Below are 24,282 nucleotides of genomic sequence, written 5' to 3' on the forward strand. Positions count from 1 at the left end.
CTCCCGTACACCCACGATCAAGTGGGTACCCCCGCTTTCTTGATAGCGCATGCTCACTCACCTTCTTGGCTGAATGCCCCCCCCGTGCACCCTCCAATCGCGCGGTTCACTAATTTTCCTTGAATTCGCTTGGCTCACTCCTCCCTTGCTTCATGCACGCCCACACATTCCTCGATCTTGTGGCTCCCTCGCTATCCCTGATCGTGTGCGCTCACTCACCTCCTAGGCTGCATGTTCTTCCGTGCATCATTTGATTATGTGGTTCTCTCGCTTACTCATGCGTTCCACCATATCCCTTAATCGCGTGCGCTCCCATGCAATCCTACACCAGCCGTGCATCCTTGCTCCCCTGTGGGCACTTACCTTCGCCTTCCCCTGCCCTGTCCCTCCTCCCAGCCATTTCCTTGTCATTTTGTGTATTGCTCTGTGTTCTACTGTGCTTTTGCCTTCTTCTAGGTTTCTTTTCATTGACTGCTCTGTTTATGATGCCCTGTTATCCTGATTGTTGTTTACATCACACTGCCATGTGTTCTGTTGTGCTCTTCTTCTAGGTCTCCTTTTTTGTATTGACTGCTCTGCTGATTACTGTTCACATCGTATTGCCTGCATTCCTGTTGTTCTCACTCTTTCCCCTAGGTCCATTTGTTTGATTTTTCCCATTTGTTTGATTTTTCTTTAACTTGGAGTTCCACTTCTTGGTGGTCTCCTCACATTGTACTGCATGCATCCACGTAGCACACTTTTTTCGTCTAGCTTCCCTTGGTCGTCTACTCTGTTAATTTGTTTTTGTTTTTGATTGCTGTGTCCACTCCTCCATCTAGGTCCCACGTGAACTACATTGTCTATTATTTCTTCTGAGTTGTCACTGTCTGTCTGTTTTCTCCCCTCCTCCTTGTGTTCCAACCCTAGTGTTTCCTCCCCCCACTCTGCACACCACCCCTCCCCCCACACCACCCCTCCCCCCACCGTCTCTTTTGCATCCTCTATGGCACTCTGTCTCACCTAGCTTATCTAACTGCTTTTCTATTGACTATCCTGCCCTTCCCACGAAGTCTGGGAGGAAGAAGTTCAAAAGGGATATCCTGGTCTATAACCCAGGCCTCCCTATCCCTGATACCTACACCAGCGCTTCCTCCAGACAGACTGTCACTGACATCCTTTTTGTTGTTCCCTCTCCAGGCCTATGGACCCTCCATATGGTCTCTGTGCTCTCTCCCTTCCTCTTCACCCATTAATGGTGGCACACGGTGGGAGGCCCTCCTGGCCCCCTTCCACTCCTCCAAGACCATCATTAATGTTTATCTAAATGGCACCCTCTTGGTCCAAGGCCCTCGGGCCAACCTCTTCCTTTTTGATAGACGCTTCCTGCGACTTATCAACTGCTTTTCTTCTCCTGCTGTCCCTTCTTTCCCTTCTCTGGCTCCTCTGCTTCCTCCATACTGCAACACCCTCTACCGCTTCTCGGTCCGCCCTGTGCCTCCCTCTTCCGTTAACTCTCTGGCATCCTCCTCCTCCTTGGCTACCTTGCCCTCTCCTCCTTCCTCCTTTGGCTCTTTCTACACTTCCTCAGAGTACCACAGACCTGTAACCCCCATGGAATTCTTTCAAAGATGACAACCTGCTCCACATTGCCACTCAACTCTCGCTCAGCTGTCAAACACTCCTCTGACATCTGCCGACTTTTTGAAGAACTCGATCTGGATTTTCTCGGTCTGACCGAGACGTGGTTCACGGCCAGATCTGTCACAAATGTTGACACTCTCCACCCTGGTGGCTACAAGATCCTTTCCGTGCCCAGAACTAACCCTCCCCTCGCCCAGAACCAACCATCCCGTTGGGGGTGTAGCGTTGACCTTCCCGGAGTGGATCCCTGGCTCTATCATTCCACTGCAGGATGACTTCTCCTTTGAATGCCTGGTCTGCAGGCTCTCTGACTGTGGCCACTATCTACCGGCCTCCTGGCCAGATAACCTCTTTCCTCTCAGAGTAGGTGGACCTCGCCTCCTCGCTCCTTGCCTCCATCTTTCAACTTTTCCTTTTTTCGGAGACCTCAACATCCACCTGTATGCTTCCTGTCCTCCTTCGACTCTCTTTCTTTCTCCCTCTTTCTCTCTTTTTCCCTGGCCCGACTCACTCTGCAGGGCACATCTTGGATGTTCTGATCTCCCCAGACCTCCCCCTCTCTAACCCTCTCATCACTCCTCTCTCCTGGAGTGATCACTTTCTCCTCCCATCTCTCCCTCTCTACCCCTCAGGACAAGTCTACTCCAGCTCTGCCATCCACCTTCTCGGTCATCCTACCCATGAAGTGTGCGTCAGTTGAGGCTTTCAATGCCACTTTCTCTCCTCCTTTTGCCCCTTTGGCTGACTCACACCCTGACACAGCCCTTTCTAACCTTCACTGCTATATCTCTGACACTCTATATATTTGCCCCTGTCATGAGGATCTGCCTGAAGCCCAAATCCAAGTGCAACTCTTGGTACAACTCAGACCTCATCACCCTTAAACCCATGTGTAGGGTGGATGAGAGTAAGTGGAGGGCAATAGGTACGCCCTGTAACAAACTGGCCTGCCGCCTTCTCCAAAGGCAATACAGACTCTGTCCATGCTTAGAAGAGAGCACACATCCAAGCCTGCGTCCCTGCGGCACCTAACCATTTGTCCAAACTCTTTCAAATCTTCAAGGAGCTGGCCAAACCTGCTGCAGTCTCTACTATCCATGTCCCCTCCCAGGCCTTCTGCACGGCCCAACTTCTCATTTCATCACAAAAACCCAGGACATCCTGTCCATCCTCTACTCCTCCATCTTCCTCCTCCTTTCCTGGCCCTCCTGCAACCGCCTCTCCCCCTCCCTTCCTTTGTTCAGGTCTGATCTATGAAAGTCTTGTCAAAACAGGTTCATCCTGGTTCTTCCAAAACCATCAATTACCACATTGCAGAAACCGGCCTAGGCCGGAGCGAGGGTGTCAATCACCCAGTGGCCACTGGAACCTTCACCCCCCCTCTGAAGTACTTCCTTGTGCACCTCCTTCTTATGAAACCTGCCAATCCCTCCTGTCTGGTCAACTATTGCCCAATCTCCATTACTTTTCCTGGGCAAACGCCTGGAAAAGCTGGCCATCTCCCAGCTTAACGTTCACATTTCATCTGTTGGTTGCCTCCATAACCATCAGTCTGGCTTCAGAGCGGCGAGAAACGCAGAAACTGCTCTCCTGAACATCCGTGAAGACCTGCTCTCCAACCTAGATCTAACATTCCTTCCGTCCTATTCTCCTCATCATCCTTGATCTTTCCTCTGCTTTCGATACGGTCAACCATGCCATCCTGCTCAACCGGCTGCGTGATAACCTGGGTGTCACTGATCAGGCCCTGGACTGGCAGACCTCCTTTCTCACTGATCAACCCTCCTACGTCCAACTGTGGTCCTTCCTCTTGTCTATCTCTCTCCCTGTGGTATTCCCCAGGGATCTAATCTTTCACCCTGGCAGTTCAATCAATACCTGTCACCTTTTGCCCACTGCATAGTTGCCCTCTGTTCCAACTTCTAGTGCTATGCAGATGACACTCAGCTGTCCTTCAGGCTCCCCTCAGCCGCCTCTACTCCTGCTTTCATTTGTGACTGTCTTTCTGCCATTCAGGAATGGTGTTCTGCCAATGATCTGTGCCTTAATGCCAGTAAGACTGAGATCCTCATCATCGGAACACCAGCTCCCTCCTTTCCTCTCACCCTCTGGCCACCCACCCTGGGCCCTCTTTCTTTTCCTACCTGTGAGGCTAAGAACCTCGGGTCATCTTTGACTCCACACTCTCCTTCTCTCATCACATCTCCGTCTTCACAAAGTCAAATTGCTTGCTGCACCTCCTCAGATGTGTTTGTCCCTTCCTCACTTTCCCCCAGCAGCTCACTGTCTCCAGAGTTCTGGTCCTCTCTAGGCTGGACTACTGCAACAGCCTCTTTCTAAATCTTCCTGGCTGTACTCTCCGTCCTCTATAACTCATCCAGAACAGGACTATGAGACTTGTCCTTGGCCTCAAGCCCAAGGATCGTATCTCCCCAGCTCTGAAATCACTTCACTGGCTCCCAGTGGCGGCAAGGATCAAGTTCAAGACTCTTTGCATTGGCCACAAGGCTTTCTGCGGCCTAGGACCACACTCCCTCCAACTCTCTCTTCCTAAATATCTGCCTTCTCAAGTTCTCTGCTCTTCAACGTCCATCTCCCTCAGGGTCAGTCGCTTTTTGAAGCATAGAGTTGGCGGCAGATCTCTTTATTTGGCTGGGTCCTCCCTCTGGAACAACCTCCCTTCCTCTCTGAAACTTGAACCGAACCATCTCTGGTTCCTGAAGCAACTCAAGACCTTTCTCTTTGCTTCTGCGTTCTCTCTTCCTCTGCCTTGCTGATCACCTGCCTGTTCCATGCTCTGGTCATGCTCTGAATTCGGGCCCAGGTCCCTTCCTGTCCAGCTGCAATCCTCCACTGCCTCTTGGCTCCCCTGCACTTGTGGTCTGTATCTGTAACCCTACAGTCCCCTCTCTTGCACTTAATTGCCACCCGTTGGCTGCACACTTGTCTATTTTTTTCCCCTTTGTCCCGCACTTCTCCATCCTCCACCTTGCCCCCTTCCCTGCTCTTGCACCATCCGAATGACACAAGGCCTAGTAAGATCATTGTTTTGTCCTCCCTTTTGTTTCCCCCTCCTTGTTTTGTCATGGCTAGAAACACTTGTGTACAGGCTTGTTATAAATGCCATATCGCATATCAAGGACTTTTATTTTCCCCCACACAAGTGGACTCTGTTTAGGTTTGAATTGAGAACACCCCAGAGAACTTTAACCCTGTTGAACTGAGTTTTTTATTTAGTTACCCTTGCTCCTATTCCCATCACTAACAGATATGTTCTCAATCCCGAATTACCCCGCTCACCGCACACATATCATTGAGTTTTATGACATAAGTTTCAATTGTATACAAACCAAAACCGGTCTTGTATCTCCTCAGTACATGACATTTGCAACACTGATCGCTGTGTCTTCATGGTTCTTGCGTCATCACAGAGTAATCAAAGGACCTCTCCACATCCCAAGTTGCTAGTGATAGAAAAAGGCAGACGGACACATATCGGCAGCCTTAGCTGCTGTCCCTAAAGGTACTTCATTGCTGCTGGGGCCAAGGGGAATGAAAGATTGGTGAATATTTAGAAGAGTCCACATCTACTGTTTGACGCTTGACTTTTACTGAGCCTTCATAAAATGATCAATGCTTACAGTCTCCCCTGCATTCTGCAAAGGCCTTCTCATACAGCAGTCCAGAAGAAGTCATCCACTTAGCCTAACTAGCCTCCGTACACGTCCGGACCGGTTACTTGTCTTTATACTGAGATATTGTATACCGAAAGCCCATTGGTTGAAACCTATATCTTCTTTTTTTTGTGGGGTGTCCCCCGAACCCTTGTTTCTGAGCCTTAAAACCAATCCAGACCGTTTTCCCCCAAATATGTAACCCTTTACCCTACCCTAAATATATTATATATAAGTTTAGATATATGGAGGCATTGTGGATTGCGATCGGGGAACCATGCATATTCCTCATCTATTACCCCAGTGAAGCTTTCCTACAGTAAATAGAAGGTGCCCCAAGACATGTTGTGGTTACTGCCCTTATCCACCCTCCCTGATGATGCTGTACTATATTCTTGATGTTATGACAACAAATGGCATGCTTGTGCACCCACTAAGATGAGTATTACTTTTCAATCCTAGATTTTTGAGTGGTGGTATTTTCGGAAGTATGGAACGTCTTTCATTGAGCAAGTCTCTGTGAGCCACTTGCGCCCCCTCCTGGGTGGGGTTGACAACAGCTCTCCAGCCAACACGAGCACCAGCAACGGGGACTCGGATTCCAACCGGCAAAGTGTCTCAGGTAAGAAGAGACCACTCCTGCCCAGGATCGGTGCAGCACTGGAATGGTCCCTGCTTACTCGTCCAAAGGATCCTGAAAAGCAGAGTCTGGTCAGCAGGTCTTTCCGTTGGTTTCCTCTTTTCTTCTATTTCTCGAGTTTTTGTAGTACGCTCTAGTGTAATCCCACATTGCCTCCTTGATGTGGGGAACTGAAGCTCTGCTTTAGGATGAGAGTCTGCCTATCCCATCTGTGTTCTGTGAATGGGGAGTGGGTAGTTGACATGCATACAATGGAAGCCTCTGAAAATCTGAGTGTGCTGTGGCCTGGCCTGTGCAATGGAAGTATGTTGGACTGTAGTTGTGCTATTGATACTAACTTAATGTCCGCTGCTTTACACATCCTTTGTTGGAATAACCTCAGTTTATTGTAGCAAACCAATTTGGCATGGCATCGGCTTTCATCAGTGGCAGAGTTGCGGTGCCTGAAACCGCTTCCGTCGTGGTTTGAGTGTAGACTATAGAACCACAGCGGTTTCTAGGTTGCCACTTGCGCCCATGATGGCAGCCACAGAAAACGATGGTCATTTTTGCTGCAAATGGTGGCCATTTCGAAATGCACGAATGCACAGTGCTGCTGTTTTGTATTTTCTTGGGAGGTGCAATGTATAATTGGTAGACCTGAGAAGTTCCTAAATTGGCATCTGCCAAGAACCAAGCCCTCATTAATTAGTCTAAATGAAATTGGCACGCTCTAGAAGCAATTAATGGGCATTGAAGGATGTCACGTCGTAGGCTTTTTGCTCTGTTGGCAGCAGTCTATCGTGGTCTGATGTGTAAGAGTAGAATATGCCATTTCAACTAACAAGCCACACATAAGCCAACTAGCAGCCGTGCCCGCAGATTCTCCTGCAGTTCAGCCACTGGGCAATGAATGCATTGTTGGTATGTGAATTAGCTGGAAAGCTTGCATTTTATAGGGCAGCTGTATTTTCTACGTAGCTATCTCTCAAGGATACAGGCAAGCACACGTTTCCCCCTCATTGGTGTGGTACCGTCATACATTCCTGTGGTGTGAGCATTGCCGCATGCTTATTTTATTTAGTGAGGTAACCCCAATATTTGCATGCAGAGAATTCTGCTTTCCTATTCATTACACATTAGTTTCTTTAGAGTTCACACTCTCTCTCTTTACTATGTTTACTTCATGATTTGAAATACAACGTTAAAATGTACAAATCTGTAGACAGTCGAGGTAAGGTTTTTTCCTCTATGGTGTTCAATGGTTGTTTCCAAAGAATGATGGAAAAGAAAAGCAAAGCGCAAGTGCATGAAGTAGGTTTATGGAGCAACAAAAGAACTATGACATAGATGAAAATCTAATTTGTCAGGCCAAGATTGCGGGCTGATGGCCGATTGCCACAAGACCCACTATTTTTTTGCACGCTCATTACATGATCCTCCATGTGGATCGGAGAGCCTGTTTAGTGGGGCAGTGATATATACACACCGTTAGCATGTGGGCTCTCCCCATACACCGTTCTGCGGGATCTTGAATAGCCTGCTCCAGCAGGTACGAAAAGGCCTCCCCCTGTATGATCTGCTCTGAAGTTGAATTCCTCGCCCAAAAAAGGGTTTAAGTTTGAAGACCCATTTCTATTTTGGGGGTGTGAAAATTGTGATGCCTTTTGTTATTTCGGATTTTAAGTGCTTTGTTGCGAGTTTCTTGGAGAAGATTGCTGGTTTATAATTTGACTGAAGTCTGGTCCGCAACTGGTGTCGGTATTACCAAGGTCAGGTGTGAAAGCAGGAGGCAAGCCAGTCATATCCAACTATGTGTTGACATGGCTGTGGGATTCTGGCAAGCTAGTGAGCGTCTAATGGAGTCCGGGCAGGTCCTCTTGTTCAAAGGCAATGCATTTAAAATTGACTCTTATAGGCCTGATTTTACTGTTTTCCCTTTAATTATGAACATTAGCAGTAATTGTAATGATCTACACATCATTACGTGGAATCACAAATGTAACACAGTGACATGGGAATTGAATGCAAATTACCACAAACTCCTATTAAAGCACAAAGCACCAGAAATATTGCAGTTTTCTGAATTTTTTTTAAACAGTTGTGTTGACGGCTTGACGAGCCTTCACGGGAATCATTAGGCAAATGATTTCCTGAATTGCTGTGGTCTGGCATTGATGCTCTTGGCAATTCAATGTTTATTCTATATCCTATACTTCAAACATGTTTGTTATATTTTACGTCGACTGCGATACAAAGCCTTTTTGGATACCAGTGCATTTGTTTAGTATGGATGACCTCATTGAGGCAAAACGTTTATGTTCAAAAGTGTGGCTGCATCAACCTTTTTGACCAATCGGTTGCAAGCATTAGGAGCCCACATTTGGGTTATTTCACCCTGTATCCGCTGCTGATCGATATTGAGCAATAAACCGTGGTATGTTTCAGAATTTCTAAAAAAGATCTAAATCTTTAATTGAGGTTCATTTAAGATTGACCATTGGATAAAATTTCCTTTATCATAGTTATTGTATCCCACTCATCAGATAGGTGATCTCGGCAATGCTGCAGTACATTTGCCAAAACATAACAATTATTCTGCCAAAGTCGTTATTTATTTCTCCGTGCCCCGGATTCAAATACTTGTGGCTGTGGAAGGTGCTGGAAAGGAAGGCCAGATTGGGTTACAATGCCCTGTTGTCGCCACATGGAAACAGAGTGGGGCAGGCGGGGGAGGTCTTGCCATACTTTACAGAGCGACGGTCTGAAACCTTCAGTTCTTGGGAGGTTTTGACCTACTTATCCCATGATCTTCCCCATTGTCTGCTGGCAGGGGCTGATGAGTTGTAGGGCTGAACATCTAGCAAGTCACATTTTCACAACTCCTAATCTATACATTACCAGCCTGCCAGCACTGGGCCCAGTATGACGTTCGGCAATATGCAAATACTGGAACTTTCCCCATATCAAGAACACGATGGCAGACGATGTAGCCCTTGGGTCTCTGCTGATTGGGCATCTTGTAGAACTTGGCCATCATGGCAAAAACTCAGTACAGGGGGACACATCGTAATTCCATGCTTAACTCTACTCTTCCCTTCTACTCTACTGTGAATCTGCATATGCACAAGTGCCTCTTGCACCAAAGTGATCCAAGCAAATATTTCTGGAGACCATTTCAGAATGAACCCTCTATCCCTCAAGCCTTTGTAGGCTGCTGTCAGCCCTTTCCTTGCCTCCAAAATGTCCAGCAGACTCACCACCTCAATACTGGGATGAGGAAGAGACAAACTAGGCGCTAGGAGACGTCTGGGGCAAAGTGGATCGGCGAGAGAGGAGCAGCAGATACGAGTGCTGGAAGCTGTTTCAAGCAGAGGAAAGAGATGCTGGGGACGAGGCTGGCTGTGAGAAGGGCTGGCAGTGCTGCAAACCCTTGGTGTCTGGCAAAAGCAGCAGGAGCTGTGGGGTGCTATAACACTCCAGTCGCAGCAGGATTCCTGGAGAGCGAGCAGTGCTCTCTCTGAAACTGTGAGGGAAGAGCAGAGATATTGGAAGCTGAACGCAGATCTGAAAGAAACGGATGGCAGCTGCTGTGTGAGGCCGGGGAGTGGAAATAGTGAACACTCATACCGGGGTGCTCCGAGGACTTGAAAGAAACATTTGTGGAATATCGAACAAACTGAAAGCTGTTATGCACACTTTTGAATGCTAAATATGTTGGATACCAAACAAATTGAAAGTGAAGCCCGCGCGGAGGAAAGGGCGCGCTGTTTGACTGCTGAGACCTACGTTTTGTTTGTTTCCTCCCTCCCTGCTGGGAACTCTGCATCAAGAAAGACTTTCCCCGCTCCAATTCGCGTAAGACTGTCAGTCGCCAACACAGCTGACAGCAGTTGAAGCGGGCGTTTCTACAGAGGCTTGTATACTGACACGTGACCTGTGTCACGTGATTTCTCCTGGACACCCCCCCTGAGCTCCATTACAAAACCACAACAGCGCGACCCTTGCGGCGTGAAGCCCGCGCGGAGGAAAGGGCGCGCTGTTTGACTGCTTTTTGTGGCTGGAGGCGGCTAATAGGAGAGGTGAGAAACCATTGTCACTTGAAATACGAACAAAAAGATTCTTCTGTCAGATCAACTATAAAATACTAACGATAAAGATGGATAACACAAAACCAAGCACTAGATTGCAAGAAAAATTGGAAGAAACACTTGCAATAAAGGATAAAGGCAGGCCGAAAAACAATGATCATCCCCAGTTCACTGACATTCACATAGAAGAGAAACCGAGACCATCTATAAACAAAGAAAATACTCCAGTGAAAAATGAGAGCAAATACAGCACTAGTGACCTTCCACTAAAAAATGCTCTTCCTGTAGTTAACAACGTGAATGCTGCCACAGAGATCCAATCCAGATCTTTCCTAGACCAGACAAACACACTGCCAGGGGAAAATAGAATCCAACAAAAGTCAACAGATGATAATATAGATCTTATAGAAGAGATATCAAAACAATGTGATTCTGACGCTAAACAACTACCAAAAAAAAGCCCAGATGACTCATGCTGCACACCATCCTTACAGGAAAGAGCACGGATCGCAAAACAACAATGGCAGACAATGTATCGGTCAGCCCACTCTCTGTGCGACAATAACATACATCCCATTCCCCTAAGGATAGCACGACTCTCAATGGACATCACAGAGATAGACGCCTTATTGGATAGTCGAGACAAAAGACAAGAGGTGTTCAACGTGAAATGTGCCACCACCCACACCAACCAAATAAATACCTCTACACCGAACAACTACAAAGACAGTAAATCAACAAAAAAAATGATGTGAATGAAAATAACGGATATCCAAAAAAACAAACATCGGGGACAGAAGAGTCTTCGGCAATAAGCACACAATCAGAACACAATAGGGACGTGAATAATTCACCACCAAGAATACCAACAACAATGTTAGACCTACAAAATACCCTAACTGCAGTATTATCAACCGCGATGATTCCTTTTTTGAAAATACAAGAATCAATGGTTGACGCCACAAAAGACCAGGCTACGCTACTAGCGATGATTATGACAAAACAAACTCAGTTCGAAGCATTTACAACCAGCATACAGGAGCGACTGATATGAGGCCGAAACATCAAGATCTTGGCAATCGCGTTTAGCAGATATGGCAAGAGTAGAGCATATCGAAAAACAGAATTTACTAGAAACAGTGTCAACTATAACAAAAAAATTAATAGACGAAAAGGCAAGAAAACAATCCCAAATCTTACCACGGATAGATGCAATAAGCCAAGACACACAAACCGAAGAAGCAGATTGCGCAAAACACAAGATTGACAAGACAACGCAGTACGAGATGCAACCATTGAGGATTGAAACATCTGAAACTAATGAACCTTCCATATGTACACCATTTGACATATTTGATCTCTCAAAACGAGCAGAAGCAGGACAGGATAGTCTGAAGAAGCCAACGCATAAAAAAGCTACAAAAAAATCACAAACAGGATCTAGAGTGTTCCTTAGAAATATGCAAAAAGCGCAAAAAACGCTACATGATAAAACATCACAAAATAACAAGAACAAGGAGACGAAACATAAAGAGACGAAAACTGCAAACTTGCCTATGCCAACAACGGACAGTGCTATTAAAAGTGTCCAAATACACAATCCAGCACAAAGGGATCCTTTAGACGATCTGATATTGGAAATTAATCACCAGAATGATAAGCAAACAACAAGCAAAACTGGAGTAACAAGAGGCGAAGAAAAGTCCCTGAATTCAAGTATAGCATCGGCAACAGAGCAGATTACAATTGAAGACTCCGCAGAAGATACCTTTTGCAGTACAAATGATCAAAACGAGCAGTTGATTGTCATCGATGAATATAACGATCCAATCAGGACACAAACAACTATTTCGCATGATTCAACCTTACAAGGAGATAATGCAGCCTTCAATTACTCGGCTGTTTCGAGTGCGGAATCGTGGACATCTCCTGAAAGGCAACATACTTCAGAAAAAGAACAGAAGCAGACTACTACCCAAGAGTCGCCAATTTTGAAACCTAATTTCCAGAATCCTTTGAGTAGAACATACGCCTACAGAGTGGCCCTGTTCCAACTCGCGCCAAGTTCAGAAGAACCGGTGACACTTATAGATTCAACACTTTGCGACTGATGAAAGCAATCCCGCAACTTGGAGATCTAGAATCGGATAACATCAAAGTAATAACTTTCCCCAATAAGAATCATATGGAGGAAGCTCACATTGACTTTTACCTAGAGGAAACCATGGATCGTGTCCTAGCGGCCAACCATCATCTCAAGAAACTTGGCTTTAAAGCAGAAGAAGTTTATGTAACCAGACTGATGGCAAAAAAGAAATCTATGAATATCACAATATTAGACCAAAGGATAAAAAACAACAAAAAGAATGAGGTACATCAAACTAACATACAAACTAATGATCGAAGTACCCCAAGTCAGGTAAATTTAGCTGAAAGGACAAACAAGATCGCTCAACCAAGGAAGACATACCTATAACAACCAAAGGAGAAACTATGTGACACACATAAAATATCTCTAACTTCGTGGAACACAAGGGGCTATAAACATCTCCTAGAAAATTACTCCACAGTTTTAGCGAATTCAGAACTAATCTGCTTACAAGAGACCTGGCTTACTGATGAGATCGTCTGCGAGGGATATACAACCTGGATGAACCCTGCAATTCAATCAAACAGGTAGAGCGGCATCAGGAATGATAATCCTAATGAAAATCAATACAATGTGGAATATAACCGCAAGAATGAACATAAATTCCTGGTTTCAATACATAACCATTAGCATGCCAGCATACAATCCAGAACGTAATGACAATAAAACGACACGCAAGAGTGAAAACAAAAGTATCTCAATCTTCAATATCTATTGGAATCCAATTGCAATCAATGACGACAAGCTAATTGATTCCGTATGTGAAGAAATTGACTCCATCTCCCGAGCTAATATTGGAAACAAATTCATCATAGCCGGTGACTTTAATATGCATTTATTTAACAAAGAGGGAATCAAATTTTCAATGCAAGAAATGTCACCTCGTGCAAGGAAATGGATGAAGGAGCTGAGAATTCATAACATTTCCTTAACAAAACAACCGTTAAATGGAGAGGGGATACCGTGTGCAACTTGGACAGGAAAAACCTCTACGTCGATAATTGACTATATCTTTGCCTCTGACACTCTACAACAATTAGTAATTGAAACCAGCAACTATTCTATTATGGCTACTATCTATCGGCCACCTGGTCAAATTTCCTCCTTCTTCTCTGAGTGGGCTGACCTCTCCTCCTCACTCCTGTCCTCAACCACTCAACTCCTCTTACTTGGCGACTTCAACATCCACCTGGATGCCTCCAGTCCCCCCACTGGTCTCTTTCGTGACCTCTGCGACTCTCTCTCACTCTCTATTCTCCCGTCTGGGCCTACTCATTCTGCTGGGCACACTCTTGATGCTCTGATCTCTTCTGACCTTCCCCTCTCCGTCCCTCTCTCCACTCCTCTCTCCTGGAGTGATCACTTTCTCCTATCCTCCCACCTCACCCTCCCTACTCCACAGGCAAAGCCACCCTCTTCACTGCCACCCACCTTCTCGGTCATCCGACCCATGAAGCGTGTGTCAGTTGAGGCTTTCGCTGCTACCTTCTCGCCCCCCCCTGCCCCTTCGGCTGACTCCCATCCTGACACAGCCCTCTCCATGCTCCACTTTGCTATATCTGTTACTCTTGATATCCTTGCCCCCGTCATGAGAATCCGCCTGAAGCCCAAAGCCAAATGTAACTCCTGGTATGACTCGGATCTCGTCACCCTAAAACGCAAGTGCAGGGTTGCAGAGAGGAAATGGCGTGCTTCATGTTCATCCTCTGACAAACTGGCCTGCCGCCTGCTCCAAAGGCAGTACCGGCTCTCCGTTCTCACCAAGAAGAGAGCCCTTATCCAAGCCCGCATCTCTGCGGCATCTAACAACTCCGCCGAACTCTTTAAAATCTGCAAGGAGCTGGCCAACCCTGTTGCAATCTCTACCTCTCCTGTCCCCTCCCAGGCCTTCTGCACTGCACTGGCCTCTCACTTCATCTCTAAAACTCAGGAAATCCTTCCCCGCTCTCCTCCTTTCACCTCCCTCCCTTCCCGCCTCTTCCTCTGGCCCTTCTGCAGTCACCCCTCCTCCCTCTTTCTCTGCCTTTCCACTTTTCTCTGCTGACGAGGTTTCCAGACAAGTCCGATCTATGAAAGTCTCGTCTAAACAGGTTCACCCCTGTTCCTCCAAAACTATCAAGGACCACATCGACTCCCTGGCTCCTGCCCTGGCTGACTTTTGCAACCACTCCTTCACCTCTGGAGTCTTCCCTTCCCCCCTCAAGCACTCCCTTGTGCACCCTCTTCTCAAGAAACCCTCTTCCGACCCCTCCTGCCCGGCTAACTATCGCCCTATCTCCATCACTCCCTTCCTGGGCAAGCTCCTGGAGAAACTGGCCATCTCCCAGCTTAACCTCCATGCTGAATCTGTTGGTAGTCTTCATGACCATCAATCTGGCTTCAGAGCTGCCAGAAGCACGGAAACTGCTCTCCTGAACATCCGTGAAGACCTGCTCTTGAACCTCGATTCCAACACTCCGTGTGTTCTCATTCTGCTCGATCTCTCCTCTGCCTTTGACACTGTCAACCATGCCATCCTACTCAACCGTCTCCGTGAAAACCTGGGTATCACTGTTCAGGCTCTGGCGTGGCTAACCTCTTTCCTTTCAAATCGACCCTCCCAGGTCTAACTGGGGCCCTTCCTCTCCGACATCTTTTTCTCCACCTGTGGTGTCCCCCAGGGATCTAATCTCTCTCCCTGGCTGTTCAACCAGTATCTGGCACTCCTTGCCCACCGCATCGCCGCTCTCTGCCCTAATTTCCAGTGCTATGTGGACGATACCCAGCTCATTTTCAGGCTACCCTCAGCCTCCCCCTCTCCTTCCCTCATCTCTGACTGTCTGTCTGCTATCCAGGAATGGTGTGACCTCTGCCTTAATGCCAGTAAGACTGAGATTCTACCCATCGGTACACCCACTCCCTCCTTCCCTGCAGCTCTCTGGCCTGCCTCCCTTGGCCCCCTCCCTGCTCCTACCTGCAAGGCAAAAAACCTTGGGGTCATCTTCGACTCCACACTCTCCTTCTCTCCTCATATTTCTGACGTCGCTAAGAAGTCACACTACCAGCTGCACCTCCTCAGAGGTATTCTTCCCTGCCTCTCCTTCCCCCAGAAGCTCACTGTCTCCCGAGCCCTGGTTCTCTCGAAGCTGGATTACTGTAACAGCCTCTATCTTAATCTGCCTGCCTCCACTCTCCGCCCTCTGCAACTCATCCAGAACAGAACTGCGAGACTTGTCCTTGGCCTTAAGCCCAGGGACCGTATCTCTCCAGGACTGAAATCTCTACACTGGCTCCCAGTGGCTGCGAGGATAAAGTTCAAAACCCTCTGCATTGTCCACAAGGCCTTCTGGGGCCTGGGTCCTAAATACCTTCAACTCTCTCTTCCCAAATATCTTCCTTCTCGAGCCCTTCGCTCATCCGCCTCCAACTCCCTCAGGGTCAGCCGCTTCTCGAAGCAACAAGCTGGGGGTAGATCTCTCTCCGCGGCAGGGGCCTTCCTCTGGAACAGCCTTCCTGCCTCCCTGAAACTCGAGGAGAACCATCTCCGGTTCCGGAAGCACCTCAAAACCTTCCTCTTTGCTTCTGCTTTCTCTCTCCCTCTCCCCTGCTGAACAGCTAATATTCTTCACTGAAACTGCACCGATTCTGCAACTGGACCACTCTTAACGGCCTCTGTCCTGGGCCCAGCCACTCTCCACTTGCACTGATGCCCTGGAACCCCTCTGCACTGCGGGACTGTCTCTGTATCCCTACAGCCCCCCCCCTTTCCCAGCACTTGTTCTGCACTTACCTTGCACTTGCCACCAGCTGGCCCTATTTATTTATTACTTTACGCCACTTACCTTGTACTGCACTTCCCCCCCCTTGCACTTTTCCCCCCTCCCCCTCCCCCGCACTTTTCCCCCTCCCCCACCCCTGCACTTGCGCGATCTGAATGACACCTGGCCTAGTAGGATCGTTGTCTGTCTCCCCTTGTTCCTCCCCTCCCCGCCTCGTTGCGCCTTGAAACACCTGTGTATAGGCACGTTACAAATGCCATATCATTCAAATGCAGAAAGCGATCATCATCAAATCTCTATTTCTTGGTATGCCCACAAAACTATTGCTGAGTATATATTCTTACCTGACTTGGAAGTAAGCAACAGTCTGAATAAATTAAGAATACGAGACCAGCAAGCCAGAGAAATTTGTACAACTTTTCAAGTAGCCACATTGAAAGATCAGGAAAAACTGAACTATGGATGGCTATTAGAAAAATACAAAGACCCACAAACAAAAACAAAGCATGCGGCGAAAAACTCTCATGGACATTATTACAATCAAACTATCAAACAAGAAAAGCATGAACATCAAAAGAGACTGCGTCACTTGAAATCAAAAAATGAACCGGACCTCAAAAAAGAGTTAAAGAAAGGAAAAACAAAGATACTCAAACTTTAAAAAACAAAACAAGGCTATGATGAAACAACATGATGCAGAAGCAATATTGAACGCTTAAAAAAATAAAAACACAAGATATCTATGATGAATGATAAATCAACTCAGCAAACATTAATACAAGAAGTTGACTCACAAAACTGGGTAAGACATTACCATGAAGTATATAACAACAAAGCAAGCAAGCTGTTAATTGATGGAGGAAACGAATCTATTTGGAAATTTGAATGGGAGCTCGACGACATAATAAATAAAATTAAAGCTTTGAATGCTTCTCGAGCACCAGGCCCGGATGGGCTCTCAAATGCAGTTCTCAAAGCATCACCAGAAGACTGGGCAAAATTCTTCTCACAATTATTGCAACTCATAGTGAAAAGTAAAGAAATCCTGGACAACTGCAATAATAATCTTTAAATCAGGAGACCGAAAGCTGCCAAACAACTACAGACCGATAGCCCTCCTTGATCCACTAGGAAAGCTATTTGCAAGCTACCTACAAAAACAACTAAACATATGGGCAGCAAAAAATGGAAGACACGCGAAAAGACAAACTGGCTTTGTGACGAAGATTGGGACAAACGTAAACTTACTGTTACTGAATATGATAAAGGTTGAAGCAAGCATCAGAAATCAGCAAGTTTATGCCTTGTTTATAGACCTGAAAATGGCATTCGATTCAGTAAACAGACAGCTTGGGGTTGTCCTGCTTACATCTTAAACCCAATCATTCAACTATATTCAAATACATCTATTCGAGTCCGATTAACAAACGCTGGTATGGTCACAGAATCCATTTCTACTAGGAACGGTTTGAAACAAGGCTGTCCCCTAGCTGCAAGTCTTTATAACCTGTATACTAATGACTTTGAAGAGCGTATTCAAAACACGAGAGCAAATCCTCCGAAAATCAATAACGAACCTATCCAAGCACTTATTTATGCTGACAACATTATCATCTTGGATAAAACGACATCTGGCTTGCACGAATCTCTGAACAAAACACAAGATTATATGAACGCAAACGATCTGCAAATCAATACGTGCAAAACCAAGGCCATGAAACTGATCAGTCTGAAACAAAAAAAACAACATCCCTTTAAAATCATGCTGGATGGAAATGAAATTGTAATGACAGTCAATGAAATATTTGGGTGCCCTGATAAATCCTTCAAACAATGAAAAAGAATGGTTTGAAAACATCAAAGAAAAGGCTCTATCTTTAGCAAGACAAGGAAGATTCTTTCATCTGAAGTATGGCACATTCTCAGTAAAGCCAATAACGTTATTATATAGGCAAAAGGTAGTTCCTATCATAACTTATGCCAGCGAATCTATAATCAAGGAGAAGTTTATTAACTGGTCCATTCTAGAAGGGCTATACTGGCGGAAAACGTTGGCCCTTCCAAAATCATTTCCTGTGGCAAGGATCAGATTCGAACTGGGTCTGCAATTAATGGAATCCATAGTTACATGGAAACAGATGGACTTATACAGAAAAATCTTATCGGAGGATCCAATTCCATCACTTGAAATATTAAAAAAGAAAGAAAAAGCAGTCCAAACGACAGCTCTCGAAAAATGGACGACATCAATCAAAAGAAAATTGCAAGAAGAAGAAGAAATATCAGAAGAAATGTTGACTAAGAGGCCCCAACAGGCGAAAAGAAAATTGAAAAGCAATGACTGGACAAAAACAATAGAGAAACAAAAATCTTACAAAAGGTATCTAAATTGTGACACTGAAACAAGGGCTCAGAACAAACTACCGGGATACCTAAACCAATTTCCTGATAAAACAATCCGAGATCAATTTCTAAGATTTCGCTTAAATATACTACCAACCAGAGACTACCTAGCAGCATTTGACAAAACTGGCACTGTCGCAGTGGAGTGTAGATTTTGTAAAGAAGCACAAAGCCCAGAAACATTATTTAATTTAATTATGGTGTGTCCGAGGCTGAAAGAAAAAAGAGATCTATGGAGAAATTTCTTCCGGATCTCGAGTAACGTGATGACCACAGAAGAAATATGGGCGAATCTTCTAAGAGGAAATGACCAGTGGTTAATAATCGCAATAATGACATTTTGGGGCGAAATCATAAAATGAGTCCTAATCTTCAGAAGAAACTAAATTGTTCTTTGAAAGAATAAATCGGAATAGCCTGGAATGTAAAGTTTGAAAAATCAAACCAAACATTAAAAAAAAAAAATAAATAAATAAATAATTGAAAGACCTTATGAACCCTTTTGAATGCTGCATAGAGCAAAAGCAAGTTATGAGTAATTTTGAATAGAATGAAAGCAAGGTGGTGCATGCAGCAGATAGAACGGAAGGAATTGTTTGAGGAACAAGTGTTAAGATGATACCAAGAAAGGTATGAGATGAGCATCTAAGTATTGACCAAAGTTAAAGGAGTTCAAAGAACTGCAGGTTAAGAGGAAACCTGCATTGGCAAGAGCCAGCATAATACAGACAGTGTAACAAAGTGCCTGTAAGACCTGTAATGGGTGGACTGTGTGGTCTGACAACTGTACCTAGACAGTGTGTCGCATCCACCCCCCCCCCCTCCAGCACACCCCCTTTATGGAAAGAGATAATGAAAGTGCCCATAAAGAAGATTTTGTTTTGCAACACTCAATACTCAATTAAGTGATTTTGAAGTGAAGAAACAGGACAAGCTATGTGAATTAGTGAAAGGTACTGCTGATAAGAGATGGGACATGTCCCAAGGAACTGTGTTTTGATAGCTGGAAGTTTTGAACTCTTGGGGAAGGGAACCCCGATACATTTTGAACTGGTTTGAACTTGAGGAAGCCGATTATAAGCTAAGAGCTAGTAGAAGCTCAGAACTTTATTTTGACCACTATTCATTTTGATGCCCTCATCCGTACACATTATATAGTTAGTTGTGAGGGCAAGTATAGGTTTTGGACACAGACATACTTTTGGTTCGGACTTCCTGACACAGATCGTTTTTTTAGGTAGGAAAATCCCACCTTAGCATAGGGCACGTTAGGCCCTAGGCTCCATTCTGACTTTTAATAGTCTTTTGAGAACGACTCTTGAGCTTCATGATGCCTTCACAGATGCTCCAGTTAATTGACATCCCTTCTAGGTGTTTATATCGTCTATAATCAAAGACAGGTCGTCCATTTGTGTGGTATATTATACATCACCTGCAAACGGGGAGATTAGTGTGTATTGTTGCACAATTTTTATTTCTTGTAGTTCTCACTTTTGCTGGAGATTCCTTGCTAGTGGTTCCATGATCAGGGTAAAGAGTCTTAATTGACGATGGTGGGTAACCTTTCGTCGTTCGTCTTGTCAAATTAAATTTTGGGGAGCGGCTTAAATTGATTTTCACGCATGCTGATGGATTAGAGTATGAAAGTTTGATCCATTCAGATGATGGAGGAACTATCCAAAGTCTACATAAATGATGCACCATTCCATGAACTCAAATGCCTCTCTGCATCAAAAAAAGGCAGCAACCAAGTTCCCATTGGAGCCAACCATTGGAAGTGTATTGCTAAAGCCGGGTAGGCTCAGCTGGGTGGACGATGCAGGGATGGATCCAGGTTTCTTTCTACTGCTCTGATCTCTAAATTTTCATAACTCAATAGTCTCATTCATCAACCTGTCATTGCATTTGTAGTTGTGACGTACACAAGGATTCTACAAATGTAATAGGCTGCTCTGGGTTGGTGAGAGTGTCTTTTCTTTGGCCACCACCTGCAGATTTGATGGGTACACCATGGAATAGCTGATGGATTTTGCCCTCAGTCTTCTTTTGTACTGCTTCAATTGTCTACCTCGCCCTCTGCATACTGGGCTGAAGTCTGGGTAAAATGACGAGGTCGAGTTTATGTATTTAACTACACCTAAATCCTGTGCTGGCGGCAGAATTTGATTTGTCTCTGTAATTTAGATCTTCAAACCAGCGTGGGACCCTGGGATGAGCTACCTGTGAGCACTCTTAAGAAACAGTGGTTTGAAAACCTTGCTTTCGTAAGAACCTGGGCAATAGACCCTCTAGAAAGTGTTTGTTTTTCTCATCTCCACCACGTCTCTGAAGCATAGCCGTCTTACATTATAACATCTTTGTAAAGTCTTTCAGTTTGTCCGACACACCTTTTACAGTCCATATCAAGTCTTTTCTCTTTCATGTCATTGTTACTTATCTCAGCTTCATCTATCTCGACTCTTTCCTCAACAGATTTCATCTGGTCAGTCAGTGATGTCGATGAGCATAGCCTGTCAAGTGTCCACACTCACAACCACACCCTCCATTTGTGAGGATAACTTGCAATGACGATCTTTAAGTTCAGTTACACTTTCTTTTAAGTGTGAGTGAGTCTTCTGCAGCCTCCACTGAGGCTTTCCACACCAGGGGTGCTAGTTCCATGTTGTCACTATTGTAGGCATGGCGTTTGAGTTGATTGTCGATATTTGATTGTTTAGTTTGCTTGAGCTTTTTAGGTAGCACCGCCACAGCGATTGCGCCATATAGCCGCTTACTTCACAAAGGACACTCCTATCCTCCAAGGTAGTCAGCGGCCATTCCAAACCACCCCCTTACCTATTATCTAGGGTTCCATGTAATGTCCCTGTAAAAATGTCCCCTGACAAATGTCGCTCTTTTTTGTGGAGAAATGACATTGAACATGCGGGGGACAACCCTGCAACACCTGAATTTTTAATTTTTTTAAATGTCGTTTTTTTTTTTTTTTAATAAGGGGAGATCCCCGCAACCCGTCCCCATATATAATGTCGCCAATGGCTTTTCCCGGCGACATTATGTATGGTGACATTATGTATAGGACATATTAACTGATACCTTATCTAGTCCCCATTTCCCCACACCCACCTACTCCTTATATCTCCTTGCCTCCCCTTCCCCCTGGTTTTTCACTGAGTTTTTTTCCAGCCAAATGTTTTCAGCAAAAAACTCACGAGCAAAAAAAATGATGATGTAACAACATTGTACCCCTACAAGAAGGCAGCCGACAGTGTTAGACGCCTACCAGAAGAATTATAGTCCCACAGTTGTCACTTGTTCGTGTGATCATGAGGTGTTATGATAGAGGAAAATATCCCTTATTACTGTTCAACATAGCCACTGCGGGCAATGTTAAAGACCGCTTGTATGTTTTGTGCATCTCAACATCCACACTGAACACTCCATAGTCCTCTGGGACGTCTCCGTGTGCCAGGGACTCTGTGTAGCAGCTGGCCGAGAGACACCATCTTTGCTCTCCCTGGGGTCACCGGCTCAGCGCTTCAAATACAAGGCATGCAAAGCATACCCCCACTCATCAAACACTGTTTCGGGGCGGCAGAAAGAAAATGTTTTGTGCTGCTCCAGCACGTTTATCCAGTTTTATATTGTTCCGAATAGTAAGGATTTTAGCAAGTATTGAAGTCCGGTCCAGAGAAGCGCTACCTTACATCACATCGTGCCACCCATCACGTAACCCACCCACTCCACCCCATTTTTTATCATATTGTGAGGAAATGCTGTTTAATACTGCTATTAGTGAATTAAAACAATAAGGTTATGTTACTTTATATTTGTATACCGCTGTTGCCATTGTTATGGCTTTGACGTGCTTTGTGGTGTATGGCTCTCCGGCAGACCGTAGTCTAAACAGACATGGACAAAAAGAGCAGTTCATTGCATTCTAAAAGTATTTATAATGTCAAACAACTCTTCAATTAGTAGCAGAGATGACTGGTATAGCCACTTTGTAATAGCCATAGCATGAAGAGTATTCAGGCATTGTGTGGATTGCAAAGATAGTGCTTATGTGCCAGCTGGATTGACTTTTTCATGGGACTCCGCCGCATGAAGGTGGAACAGGAGTTAGACTGGTTTATACGATCAACTCCGAGGGCAATGGCCTACAGTTGAGGGCTCTTCTATACTCTACACGGAGAGCCCATGCACACTGCAGTTGGGTGCATTCAATGATTGTACCCTTACCAGCCCTTGTTTGATAATTATCAGGTGGAGTGTGTGGGAATGTTCCTGGTGTTCGCAACTCCCTTTGACCTGCTGTTGTGTCCAGTAACTCTTCCTGCTTCATTGAACACTTTTTTTTTCTTCAAAAACCCACCTCCGGACGCAGAGCGTCGCAGAGTGTGTGGGAGTATTCCTGGTGTTCCTGGAGCTCCCGGTTCGACTGCGTGGAGGAAAAGTAAGAAAGCCATGGCCAATAAGACATCCACTGAGACCCGCGCTGGGTCGCATATGGCGCCAAGCTTCTTTTCGTCGATTGAGAGTGGTTCCCCTCAGGCGTGTGATTGCCGTCACCAGCACTTTAAGACGGTCCCACTCGCTGTAGCAGAGCTTATGGAGCCACGCTCCCAATTCACAAATCAAGTAAGTGAAAAGTCTGCTTTCCCTTTGATATAAATCAGAACACATGAACCGTGATAGTGAGGCTGGATAAGCACTTAACTCATGTAATAATTATCACAAAATATAGATTTATTCTGTACATTGATTAGTCAAAACCACATACAATAAATCTTGTCCTAAAGGTAATTTACATTCATTACCCAAGAAACCAAACACAACAACTATTCCATCAATCAAGCACAGTCACACCAGCAAATGTCCACTTCCGCACTCCCACGAGAGAGCAACAGGGACGGTCAGATCTCATACAGACCTCCTCATCGCTCAACACAAAATATTTATACAATTGGAGGTGTAACCCAGATAAATCTACAGTTTAAACACAATTCCACATATAGTTCATGCAGGCTTATCACGTATACATATGTTTCGGTCACTCAGGCCAACAATGGTGGCCACACAGTTCAAAAGGACCTTCTTCAGGACAAATATCAAAGATGGTTTTCTCCACACTTCTCTATTTTCTGTGTCGATGGAAAGTAAAAAGCACCGTTCTTGTGGTTTCAGGCTCCCACTAGAATATAAAACAATCATTCAGAATCCAGCCTCATTTCTTCTATGTCCTAGACATCATAAACAAATTAAGCTCCAAAAACAACCCAAAAAGTAATTGTATTAAACCCACACTAACCTCAACGAGTCGCGTAGTGAGTGTAGTATAGGTTCAGCTGGAATCAATCCCAAAGGCTTGAAAGTACTGGGTTCCTCAGTCAACTTGAACTTTCCTTAATATCAAATGATTACCTGTGGGAGGACCGAATCTAACATTAGCCCATGCCTTCAATCTCAATATATGTGTAGAGAATGGTATTCAATTGTGAGGAAAATGTTTCTCTGAACCCAAAAGGAATTTACTCTGGATGAATGACTGCTCCGGAGAAAATATTGTCGGATACATCCCGCAAGGTTATTCCACCAGAGATGGCATCTATTTCTAGAGCGGGGATGCCTGTAGTACATGGTATACCAACTCAGCGTTCAATATTTGATGGTGGCAGCTAAATCATGCCCTGCACATACTTTGTATACTTACAGATAGTAGTTTTTTTTTCTCTCTTGTGGATTTTTTCTTTACATGCCCCACTGTATCCCCATTTGTAGGATCCAAGGACTCCGCAAAGAGGATACATTACCTCATTAGGACTGTTTGAGATGGCTAATATAGTCCTCCTTGATCTAATCGGTGTCATGGAGACATGCATATTGTGGACCCGTGGCTATGCCATTGGTGCACCCAGAGTGCATCACCCAGAAAACTGGGGGAATTTACTGTCTACACGCGGAAAGA

The 24,282-nt window shown here is 45.2% G+C and overlaps 1 protein-coding gene across 5 annotated transcripts in view; it reads left to right on the forward strand.

The window, feature by feature from the left end:
* ST7 (suppression of tumorigenicity 7) overlaps positions 1–24,282 on the forward strand; it is a 596,792-nt gene that overhangs the window by 153,570 nt on the left and 418,940 nt on the right. For all 5 annotated transcript variants that reach the window (XM_069627934.1, XM_069627935.1, XM_069627938.1 and 2 more), the window contains exon 3: positions 5,760–5,919. In XM_069627934.1, coding sequence (XP_069484035.1) covers positions 5,760–5,919 — 160 coding nt within the window. The remainder of the gene's footprint in view (positions 1–5,759; positions 5,920–24,282) is intronic.

This window comes from Ambystoma mexicanum, chromosome 12 (assembly GCF_040938575.1).
Source record: "Ambystoma mexicanum isolate Mex_15411 chromosome 12, UKY_AmexF1_1, whole genome shotgun sequence".
Classification (NCBI taxonomy): domain Eukaryota; kingdom Metazoa; phylum Chordata; class Amphibia; order Caudata; family Ambystomatidae; genus Ambystoma; species Ambystoma mexicanum.